The sequence below is a fragment of the Sander lucioperca genome, chromosome 1 (assembly GCF_008315115.2).
Source record: "Sander lucioperca isolate FBNREF2018 chromosome 1, SLUC_FBN_1.2, whole genome shotgun sequence".
Classification (NCBI taxonomy): Eukaryota; Metazoa; Chordata; class Actinopteri; order Perciformes; family Percidae; genus Sander; species Sander lucioperca.
Genome location: NC_050173.1, coordinates 43,055,838 through 43,068,208, shown reverse-complemented (window position 1 = coordinate 43,068,208; position 12,371 = coordinate 43,055,838). Strand labels below are relative to the sequence as shown.

Genomic DNA, 12,371 nt, shown 5'->3' with positions numbered 1-12,371 from the left:
TGTTGGTGGCAGTCACAGTGGAACAGAGGTCTTGTCAGCACAAACTCCACTCCAGAGAACAAAAATTGCATTTGTCGGCTATCCAGCTTCAGTGAGCGTTAATGTGTGAAGGTACACATAAGCACTGGAGCAAGTAGATTCCATGTCTGGCTTACGGTTTGGCGTTGATAAAAGGTTAATGTAGCATTTAAATAGTTTGATTCGTTTGTGCTCAGCGTATTGAGTATTGATGTGACGCGTGATACACAGTGCAATACGTCATCTTTTCCTTTGTTACTGGATGCCACAGGGCTGGTTTTAATGGGTCTTCATATTCAAACATAAAACATTATGTTGCAGGGAGATTTGTCGAGGTTTGACTCAGACAAAAGGCTAGTTGTCATGATAGTTGCTGAGCACATTTCTCTCCATGTCTTTTGATATAATTTCAAGGCTGAACATTTAGCTCCCAGGCAAAGTTTTTCTTTTTGTTGAATAAAAAAATCCCACTGAATTATAAATGACTGTATCTGCTGTGGATGTTTCTGTGAGCTCAAATCATCCACAGTGGGCCTGTTAATAGATGCAATTTGGGTTGGATGGAGACATATTTCAACGCGTACACTCTCTCAATTGAGACTGATGAACTGAGAATGTTACGCCTCAATAAAATCACTCTCCTGCTCTCCGTTGTGGTGGCAGTGTTGAAATAAGATAGCAAAATAATTACGGAATAACAGGGATTCTAAAAGGGTGACTGAAATGGGATTAGTTGATTTTAAAATATATTAAAACAACGTTGCACTAATTAGCTACAAGAAACCAGAACTGTTCATGTTTTCTTTATTTATACATTTGTACAACATATTGTTCTCAACATGTGAAATAAGTTCAAGAAAATGTTCATTTGAAATAAAACAAATAAAAAAAATAACTCATAAACATTTCCAAAAAGTAAATGACAGTAGGACTAGGATCAATTGATATTTACATCATCTTTGCAAACAAAATTATTAAAGGGCAGTCGGGCAGCAAGACGCTCTGCTTCTGAGTAGGGTTGGGCATCGTTTGGATTTTAACGATTCTGGTTCCAATTCCGATTCTTCCTTTCGATTCCGGTTCTTATCGATTCTCGATTCCGATTCTTTGAGGGGTGGAATAGAAACGGGTCACATGCTTGTTTCACAAATAAGAGGAACGTTTTATTTTTATTCAATGGTGGATTGCAGTTTTACCAGGCTTTTTCAAAGTAAAATAAAGCCACACTAGAGCGCCGCTTACCGTGCTCCAAGGCTGCAACACAAGAAGCGCCTGGCCGCTACGGTAACCCAAACTTGCGCATGTTAAATTTGGAACCCATGATCAGATTTGAAACCAAATCCTAAAACGATTCCAAACGATTTCAATAAAGAAACGATTCCACTGGAATCGTAATTTTTTTTAAACGATTCAAAGTAGGAATCGGTTCTCGATGCCCAGTCCTACTTCTGAGACGCGGCCGGTGTGGTATGGCGCGTGGCGGAGGACGGAACAAAACAGCGGCGCAGCCGGAACGCAGTACAGACATGCCCAGTGGAGAATCGGAGTAACTCTGACAGATAGTGCTTTCCCCATGAATCTCCTAAGTGGCAGCAAGTAGTTGAAAAAAGGTGACTTGAGCGTGGGGGCCCAATCATCCTGATGTCATACCATATTTTGCAGGTTGTGGGGGAGCATGAGGATGATTCATCCCTATGCCATCCATAAAACACATAACTACAATAGCAAAGTTCAATTCAATTTTATTTATAGAATCAAATCATAACAAGAGTTATCTCAGGACCCTTTACAGATAGAGTAGGTCTAGACCACACTTACAAAGACCCAACAATTCCTGTAATTCCCCCAAGAGCAAGCATTTAGTGTGAAAGTTGACATGCACAACACATGTAAAGCTAACTGCAACAAGTTTAAGTTTTCTTATTTTGTTTTGTTTTTTTACTGGTAAACTAGCAAACCTATCTGTTTTCACCAAATGACTCAGCATAAAAGAGGCTTTATTAAATCTCACCATACTTGTTGTAATTTACGCGGAAGCCTGGTATTTGCTGGCGGCGTTGAGAGTGAAAATGAGATTCCAGCATCAGACATGCTAATTGCGAACAGTGGCCTCGCATCACTAGCAGAAAATGCAACCGCATTACAATAGTTATTTACAAAATAAGACAACCTCTTCTCCTTTTTATTTGTGAATCCTCCTCAAGAAAGAAAATTATTTGCCTGAAATTATACTGTAATTTGAACGCAGACTTCAGGCACAAACTTTCTCTCAGAAGTTTGTTGAACAGAAACTAAAATCTTATCGTTTATTTATGAGTCAGACACAATCAAAAAAAGGTGAAAACATAACATTTCCCTCTCTTTCTTTCTCTCCTCCTTTCCTCAGATGTGTCCTCTTGCCTCTCCTGAGTGTTAAGCCTCCTCAGCAGTCTCTCTTCCTGCTTGTGGACTCCATCGATGAAGGCTGTCAGCTAGGTGAGGGGGAGCAGAGGTCCCCCCCCGGCTCCCCCAGGACCATCGCCGAGCTCCTGGCCAGTCATCACGAGTTCCTGCCTCCCTGGCTGCTACTCATCTGCTCCGCACGACGACAGAATAAGGCCATTACTAAACTCTTCACAGGTAAACAGTCCAAATTTTTCTCTTGAAAACATTATACTCTTGGTCAATTAAGGTCATTATTCTGTAAGTGATATCCAAATAATTGGTTTAGGGTGTAATGTGGCAGTAATAAATCACTGTCAAAATAATTGTGATTCTATTAATCACAACTCAACTGAGCTCATGTAAAGAGATGTATGCTACGCGCTTGTTTCCGCTCGAAGGCAGCTATTTTTCTGTGTAAATGTGATACATTTCACTCGAAAATGTGGTTACAAACAAAGCCCGTGGCGTCGTTCCTTTTCTGTCCTGGCTGTTTGACTAGCGCAGATGCAAAAAGCTTTCTAACATGACAACATGCCTAAAGAGATTAGGGTCACCATTGCAGACCTCTGTAGGAGTTGCAGCGCTTCCTTGATGTCCTATGACACTGTACCATACCAGCTGCTATTATCTCCTTGTCAGGCCAGCAGCCTTCTCTGTGGTGATGAGCTGGCATAACATTAATCCAGGACCTGACTGTGTGGGAGAAAGTCTCCTCCGCAGACTCGCATGTGTGTACTCTCGCTACCTTTCTAAAACCACCAAATGTGGGAGCTTCTCATGCCCTCAGCGTACTCCTTAACACATAACGTAATATCCCAGCAGTCTAAGCAGTCATTTCTATGCTACTCCCCACTCAGGAGATGCACAAAGTCAGGTTCAAAGCTAAGAGAGCTACATTTTTATTTTCGATTTCTTTTACTGCATAAATGGTGTAGTACAATGTCCCAATAAATAATATTAATACATATTCTGGATTGTAATTTGCCATTTTGCACATTCTAATGCTATTTTGTGTATGACATCAGGCATTGTGAGAATCTAGCATGGAGACAAAAGCAGGTTTTTAATGTTGTCTTGATGATACTTTTTTTCTTCTTGCTGGCTCTGCTAATGTTGTGTGTGTGTGTGTGTGTGATCGTGTGTGTTGTGTAGAGCAGCACAATAGGCAGCCAATCAGGAACCTGTATGATACAGGTATTGTCTTGTTTGATTTGTCTCTTGTCAGGATGTGTATTGTTGGGACATTTTAAGATGATGTGAAGATGAAATGTTCAAAAACTTGGCATTCAAATAGTATCATCTTAAAACGTTACTGGACTTGGTGATGGGAGGAAACTTCCAGTTTGACCACCAAGTTGGACCAGCATTTGGTGGTGAATTTGATCCCTGGCATATGTTCACAAGAACAATGCCATGATGGTTTGCAGGTGTGCTAAAAGATGGTGCGTATATGGGTGTGAATCTTCACTGGTCTCACGATTCAATTTGATTACGATTATCCTGTCAACAATTCAAATTGACTCGATGTCACGTTGCATCATGATGCCTCACTTCCTCAATATATATTAATGATATTTATATTGCTACACATGGTTTTCCACCGACAAATTCAAGCAGTCAGATATAATAATAATTAGGGATGTCCCGATCAGGTTTTCTTGCCCTCGAGTCCGAGTCATTTGATTTTGAGTACCGTATTTTCCGGACTATAAGTCGCTCTGGAGTATAAGTCGCATCAGTCAAAAAATGCGTCATGAAGAGGAAAAAAACATATATAAGTCGCACTGGACTATAAATCGCATTTATTTAGAAATTTATTTCACAAAATCCAAGACCAAGAACAGGAAAGGCAAGTTATTCAACTACACAACAGCACACAGAACAAGGGGCTGAATACGGTAGGTGTTCGGTATGTTAACGTAACACATTAACAGTTATTCAACTACACAGTAGCACACAGAACAACTACCAGGGCGTGGAGACGTAACTGCAGCGTTGACGAGCCTCTCCCAGCAGGACGCTGTTCAAGCACCCATCTGTGGACTCGTTCCTCCAGCTCTGGCCATCTTGCTTTCAGCCCGCAATTAGCCGATTAGCTTTCTTTGTTTTCTTCATTGCAGTTAGACTAACCTTTTCGCCAGTCCCTCGCAAGTTTCTCTCTCACTCCAAACTTTCTTTGTGCTGCTCGATTACCGTTTTCGGCTGCGTATTTTACTACCTGCAGTTTGTAATCTGCAGAATAAGATTTTCTTTTCTTTCTCAGTTGTCTTTAGGAGCAGCATATAGTTGTCACAAGCCTAGAGCGCCTCTCGCGGCTGTAGATGGTAATGTTTTCAGTATGAAATAACATTTAAAAACATGTTAAATTATATATATTTTGATATATAAGTCGCACCTGACTATAAGTCGCAGGGCCAGCCAAAGTATGAAAAAAAGTGCGACTTATAGTCCGGAAAATACGGTATCTACCGATACCGAGTCCCGATCCGATACTTCTATAAAATATAAAAAAAGAATAAAGAAGAGCGAAAAAACAGATCCAGGATGTTCCTTATTTTTTATTTAATTCACCTTATTTTAACATTCAACAACTCTGTTAACAAACAGAGCACTTCTGTTACATATCTCACAGTTTGCTATGGCAATGTTGTTGTCATCAACTTTATAATACCTCCAGACCGCAGACATACTCGCGCTTTCCGCTTCAAGCTGCTTCCGTGTTCTACTTTGCCGGCATTTAACCAATAGCGTCTCTGCAACAAAGTGATGTCATGCAGCACGCGTTGCTGTTTCTGTGCGGAGTCAAAAGGGTCTAACTCTGTGCCACCGCATAACTATAGATGTGTTAAAAAATAATGAGAATATATATATATACATATATATCCGAGTCCTGATCGGGAGGTAACGTCCGATTCCGATCGAGTCTGAAACCACGTGATCGGGCCCGATTTCCAGATCGGATCTGGACATCCATAATAATAATAATAATAATAATAATAATTTATACTTTATTAATCCTGCAAGGGGAAATTACGTTTTCACTCTGTTGATATTACACACATTACACACAGGCCTGAATTACACACACATGCTCAGTACCTATACAGTACCAAACTCCTCTTTTTTTATTGTATATGCTCTTAGAAAAGACACTTCCTAAATGTAGTGGAGTCTGAACACAGCAGGCAACAGATAAAAGGCAAAAACTAAAAAAAAGCAGCAACCCGAAAATCAACAAATAACATCAGTAGGCAATAATCGATTATGGTCTGTCACTGCATCGATGCAGAATCGTCTAGGTCCGCATCGCGATGCATCGATGCAATGATTGATTTCAACGCCCCCAGGTGCGTAGGCATGTTTTAGACCGGCTCGTTTAAAGGGATAAAATACTGATAATGCCCCTGTACATACTCGTATGTCCACTTTGAATGCAGTGGAGTACCAGTTTACTGTTCATACATGTGTAGGCAACTCTCTAAAGGTTATCTGAGGGGCTGTCACAAAATATTTTCAAAATATACATTATTACAGCTGAAAAGTCGACCGCTGAAAAGTTAACGATTCCTGATAATCAATTAATCATTTCTGTGTTTCAGCTTGTCCAATGTTAGGATTTGCTGATTTTCTGTCATTGTAAGCTGAATATCTTGTGGACTGTTGGTTGGATAAAACCAAGCATCTGGAGGCGAATCTGAGAAATTATTATAGGCATTTTCACAATTTTATTCACAAAACAATTTATCAATTGGCGCATTAGTTGCAGCCCTAAAACATATAAAACAAAAAATATACAAAACATTTATTACATACATGTATTGATTCAATGTTGGATTTTATCCTTAAACCTATCTACTTGTATAAATTTGTACCTCTTGGATGATCTCATTATTATAGTTTGCAATGTTTTTTTTTGTGATCAACAATTTTTTATTAGAAAAGATTGAAATGTTACATTTACAGTCACATTTACTTTGAACATACACAGCACAAACTACAGTACAACACTCAATACACAGCTCATGAGAGATAAAAGCGAGATGGTGAAGGAGATGAAAGATAGCAGTTACAATGTCAGTATTAGCTAGTAAGTATACATAGTTTGCAATGTTGTGACTTGCTATGTTTTAATCTTAACCATTGGTTTTAAACCAAAGTTTCATTATCAAAATATATAGATTTCAAAAAAAGATTTAATAATTACCCAAATGTAACTGTGGACCTGTTGTTCAACAGTGAATGCAGCTAAAGAAGGCTGTGCCGACCACTCAGTTCAAACTGCTTGGTCCACTTTAGCGTAGAAAGCCACATGATTTGAAGAGCATGGCTTTCCAGGCTTAAGTTCTCTTTTAAAATGGGTGTCATTTGTGTAATGATTAGCTATAATTTCATGATGGAGTTCAGTGTCACCATTATCAGAGCACCTGTCTCCCATTAGAAGGAGTGTCATGTGTTTACACCCCAACTCAACGATGTAGTTTGAAAGTAGGTTGTAAATGATTGGGTGCGGTGTTAGGGATTAAGTGAAATCTTAAGTGTAGGCGTCAGACCAGTGGAAGTGCAGTTTAGAGCTGATCAGTGTTGACAGTGGCAGCGTTGTTGAAAGTTGGGTTTTAGGACACCAGAACTCTTTTTTGAGTCTTTTGTATGTGCCATGCGTCTAATTTAGCAAACCAACGGTGATGTAAGCTGCCCACTTCATAATCACAGAGACATGCCCACCCACGCTTTCCTCTTAACATCAAAGCTTCTACGTAGGTGTCCGTGGTAGATTAGATTCTGGAATGGTATCAGAGTGTATTATAAAGCATCCTCACAGCATTCTGCAAAACTTTGAGCCCACTGACAACACAGATGGAGAAGAAGTTTTATATTTGATCTCCATTCAGCAGCAGTTTGCATTAAATCATATTTTCTGGTTTATCCTCTGTGTGTGTGTGTGTGTGTGTGTGTGTGTGTGTGTGTGTGTGTGTGTGTGTGTGTGTGTGTGTGTGTGTGTGCTGCTGTGTCTGGCCCGAACCATTGATTTAAATCGTCAGATTTGCAGTTGCACATAAAGTTGGGAGTGGAGTCACCAGGGGAATATATAGCCACAGATGTAAATGCTAATGGAATTTTTTTTTTTTTTTATTATTATCTGTAACTTGCTTCAGAGTATCTCAGGGACTTCTGTGATTGCCTATTTGCCTTGCCTCCATTTATGTTGCTAGCTGATGAGCTCTCTGTTCTTTTTGTTTTTGATATGGTTTGAAGGGAATTTCATCTTGGAACAATCTGATAAACAGCAGTTATCTTCTTTCTTTTCTTTCTTTCTTTCTTTTTGGACTGGCTCTCATCTCTTTCCCTTTATACTGCCTCTTTGATGATGGCCAAGCTTTTGTCAAGCTCTTAGTCCAATTGCCTAGCAATTGGTTTAAAAAAAAAAACAAAAAAAAACGACTCTCCGTTTGAACAGAGGAACAGAGCCAAACTCACACATCAGATGTGATGCCCCCATTTGAAAGAAGTGAAGTGATGTCCCTGTGTTCATGTGAACATGCTGTTCTAGATGTAATGCTTCCATTATTGCATTGTATTGAGTTTGTGCACATAGAGATGCTCCTCCAGACCTACAATAAGCCTTGGCCTTTCTCGTCTGCTGATGCTTTTAGCGGCGTCTTTGTTTTGTCTAGATTCAGTCTTCCGCTTTTAGTTCAACACTGGAAATTATTCTGCTAGACTGGCTTTTTCCCCCTCACACGTAGACGGATGTAGACATGCAGGCAAACACATTCACCTACTTACCATGTCCTCCATTAGCTTGTACGCCTCATTATGAATACAGCAGTGCAGATACTCCTTATTCATGCAGCACCGAAACTAAAATAGACCAACGGACTTCAGAGTATCACATTGAGGCCAAGTGTCCCCTAAAAATACCCTCCATATTGTTTACAAGTCAGAGATGGCAGTGGCCTGCCAAAAGACTCCACTTTCATGCTCAGTGCAAAGCCAACTCCTGTTTTATATGAGCGGCCTATTTTGTCTGGGGCGGAGGTTGTGTTGGTTTCCCAATATACTCTGGTCTGCGGTGATGGGAATTTGGTGGTTGTGTGAATATAGTGTTGATAAAGTTTGAGGAATGACCTTTAACCAGAAGGTCACTTTGCAGAAAAGTTGCTGGACCAAAAGTCTGCTCCGATGCCTTTTTAAGACTTCTGAAAGAATTTAGGATCCTTTCTTGAAGAGTTTCAGTTGTCTTTGATTAGACACATACTATCTGCAGGGAATGTTTCTTTTTTTTCTGAAATAGATGCCTTTTTCCCCAGGAGCAAAGCTCCAAATTCTTCTTTACTTGCTCAACTGTTATTCCTTGTGTCTGTCTGTGTCTCAGAGTGGAATGTGCTTTTGGAAGTTTTCAACACCTCTGAGACCGAGCAGGAAGAAGGAGGCATATGACTTCAGCAGCAGAATGCCTCGCTCGCATCCGCTCGGCTAAAGCCTCACAAACAAAGACTGTTCTGTTTGTGAGGAGGACTACAAGAATTTTGCAGAGTATCCTGCTGGCTGACTCACATTATATGATCACTCAGTTTTGATTACACTTCAGTCTTCATGTATTATCTTTGAAATGCACTACAAATTCTGTCTTGAGACCTAAACAAACGCAGGGTCGGCAGTTGAATCGATCTGTAGCTGTGCTGCTTCTTTTATGTCCCAAGTAGACCTATGTAGAGAAGCTTGCTTTTCTTGTGCATACTCCGTCTGTGTGCTGTGCTACTGTAAGGCCATGATAGGGGTAGCGGAGTGGAAACACTTAGGCAGCGATTTCGGTTGGGAGCCTTGGTAGAATCTGTGCCAATTTAACAAGGCCTCCGGCAGAAGGGAGAGCAAGGGAAAGGGGAAAGAGAGGGCGGGGTGGAGGTGGGAAACTGGGGTTTGGGTGTTTAAATAGAAAACGCCTCTCAGACATGTATTCTCATACCTCCCATATCTCAAAATTGTACAAAACTGATATTGTGCTGACTCAGAAATGCCTCCTATAATTTTTCAAATTCCAAATTAGCCTAATTTAATATAATATAAAGCAGACATTTTATTTTAACACTCGTTTTGCTTTTTGCATTGTTTTTCAAAGTATCCACTATGCTCATGGTCTCAATAAAATAAGCACAGAGTAATTTTAGTCATAATCCCCATATCATTGGATCCAGCCTAGTGTGTGATCTTTTTTTTTTTTTTATCGTGTGGAGGCATCACTGAACTGTAATGGCCACCATCTGCCCAATCTTGTTTATGGTGCACGCTTGTCAAAGTCAGTTTCTCATGTAGTGAAGTATGTGTAGGCGCTGTCTTAGGGGTAGCAGGGAGTACTGCATGGACAACATAAGAGGATGTCTAAGAAGTGCTGGGAGTTTTAGCACATTTTCATGAATAATTCTTTGATAAGAGAGAATTCCCTTTGCATGGATTTTAGCACATCACTGTGTGTGTAAGTGCATACACTGACCAACTTAAAATCTGATATTAATATATTAACATGTACTGTTAGCAAAGGTATACCCGTCTATTCCTTGTGCTTCAGTAAGTACATTAACATTCACCCCTAGAAGCCCTAGGCCTAGAAATAGCCTGCTTTCCCACATTGTTATGCTGACATCCAGTTAATAAGTCATGTAAGGTCACAGCCGTAGCACTCTGACTACATTACTGTCACAAAAGTGCTAGAATTTAGATGAAGATAAAGATAAAGAGGAAGGGTTTGGTCAGCGTTTTATTGAATCTGAATTCAGTATTGAATTAGCTTATCAAAAACAAATACTTTAGACTTTCTCTGTGAACTGACTTAGCTTTTTATTAAGTACCAAAAGTTACAACTAACTTATATTTTATATATACTTATATATTTACAAATAAACTTGAAAGATTGACATAAAAAAGAACCAGAATGTTGGCAGGGCACGTCAGTCCTCATCTCTTTCTTCTCTCATGTCCTGTCATCTCTTTACTGCTGACTATCAAATAAAACGGAAAAATAATTAAACATATAAACTACCCAAAGAGGAGATAAAAGACTTGATTAGATTATTTATCTCTTATCCAATCCGGCTATTTCACCAACTATCAGAACGCAGCCTTATAGAGGTAAAAGGCACGTTAAGATCGACGATAATCAGCGCGAGCAGAACATTGCCACTCAAATCTCTCATCCCGTGTCGAAGCATGTCGTGACTAATCCGCGAATACAGGAGGAGGTGCTACAGATGACAATGATACAGCCCAGTTTAAAGGGAACACAAAACAAAACCTTGAGCGAGCTGTACTTTTGGAGGATTTTGAGAGAAAAGCCAACATGAGCGAGGGATGAGGAAGGATGGAGAAGGCATGGATTTGTCAACTGCAGTGCCAGTAGTTATAATAATATAGTATCAGTGTGCTACTGGAGCCGTGAAAGATAATACCTCCCCTTCAACAACCACATTCCTGCCCTGCAGTGTTATAGCAACTTCAATTAGATTGATTTCCACTATCATAAAATCAATTATTTTCATTTCTTTTTCAATTTTACTCTGAGTTCTTCCAGTTAGTCACAGAGGGCACTTGGCAGGCATTTGGTGTGTACCAGCAAGAAACTTAGAAAGAATATAGCCACACTTATACACACATAAAAGCCCCTCTAGTTATGAATCACAGCTGTAATTAAGACTCTTTTATTCCTGGCTCAGTCTGAGGAATGTTACAGGAGCGCGTGGCCACTTTAAGAAGACACTCATTCTGTGAGGCATTTTGATGCAGGGTTTACTCACTTCCTTCCTTAGGTGACACATGAGTTTTTGACCCAAATGTAATCAGCAGGTCCTCTTCCACACCCTGAAGTATATACTGTAGATAAGTAATTTCAAATTCCACAGCTATTGTATAATAAAAGCTACACTTTCAGGAAATGATGTGACTCTGGGGTGGGTCTGTGTTTTTGTTTTACTGTATTTGCATCTCTTTGGAGGGAGAGTAGCCCACCCTAGTACTTGAACCACATCTTCCACCTCCACTCTGCCCGCCATGAATGGACCTTTCTTTCCCCAACTCGCCAAGAGACAGAGCTGATTTACCACCAATGATCACAAATAAAAAGAGCAGCCCTGTTTAAAGTATGCACCCTCCTCCACCACTCTGAGCAGCCCTTTGTCCCGAGGCCTGCGGGTAAATCTGACACAGGGCACGGTCGTTCCTCCGCTAAAAGGCCAACACAACTCTTAACATCTCCCTGGATGTGTTATTTTTGTATACTTTCTTTTTGGTCAAATGTAAGACCTCACTGGAGGGACCGAGAGATCTTCTGGCCGACTGACAACACAAACACAGTCGTAAAGCAGCGAGGACGGTTTATTTCTTCTGGGCTGTGGAATGCTCCCCGAAGAGAGACAAAGATGGCTCTGCTTACGGACATATCATATAGACCATTGGATGTTTAGCTGTACGAATGCAACAGATGAATTTGAAAATTTGAAATAAAATTGTATGCTCTATCATGGCTATCATGCTGCGGCCTTCACCAGAGAGATTAAACCACACAACACTAGACCAAAGAGCACATTCGACAAATGCCTGCGGCTACCAAAGCATAATAAAAGCCCTCTCTGTCCTCTTCTTAGAGTTTTGGGTATTGATTGTGTCGATGCCTGGGTAACGAGAGCAAGGACAACATATTTAATTAGCTCAACTCCCCCTTTCTTGAAATTGGCTTACACAGACAAGCTGATTTATGTCCATATTCATGTGTGAGTTATCGTCTGCGAGGCTGCATGTCGAGCCTCACTTTGGATGAGCTGAAGACCATAATCCTCGCTGAATACTGTAATTTACCACTGTGCAGTCTGACAGCCGGGCAAATTATAGGTCTACCGTGTCTGTATCTATAACACCTTGGGTGCTCCACTGCAGTAACATGA

The 12,371-nt window shown here is 40.3% G+C and overlaps 1 protein-coding gene across 1 annotated transcript in view; it reads left to right on the top strand.

The window, feature by feature from the left end:
- ankrd50 (ankyrin repeat domain 50) overlaps nt 1–12,371 on the top strand; it is a 40,099-nt gene that overhangs the window by 12,741 nt on the left and 14,987 nt on the right. Inside the window, exon 4 of the mRNA XM_031317142.2 lies at nt 2,405–2,637. Within this exon, the coding sequence (XP_031173002.1) occupies nt 2,405–2,637 (233 nt within the window). The remainder of the gene's footprint in view (nt 1–2,404; nt 2,638–12,371) is intronic.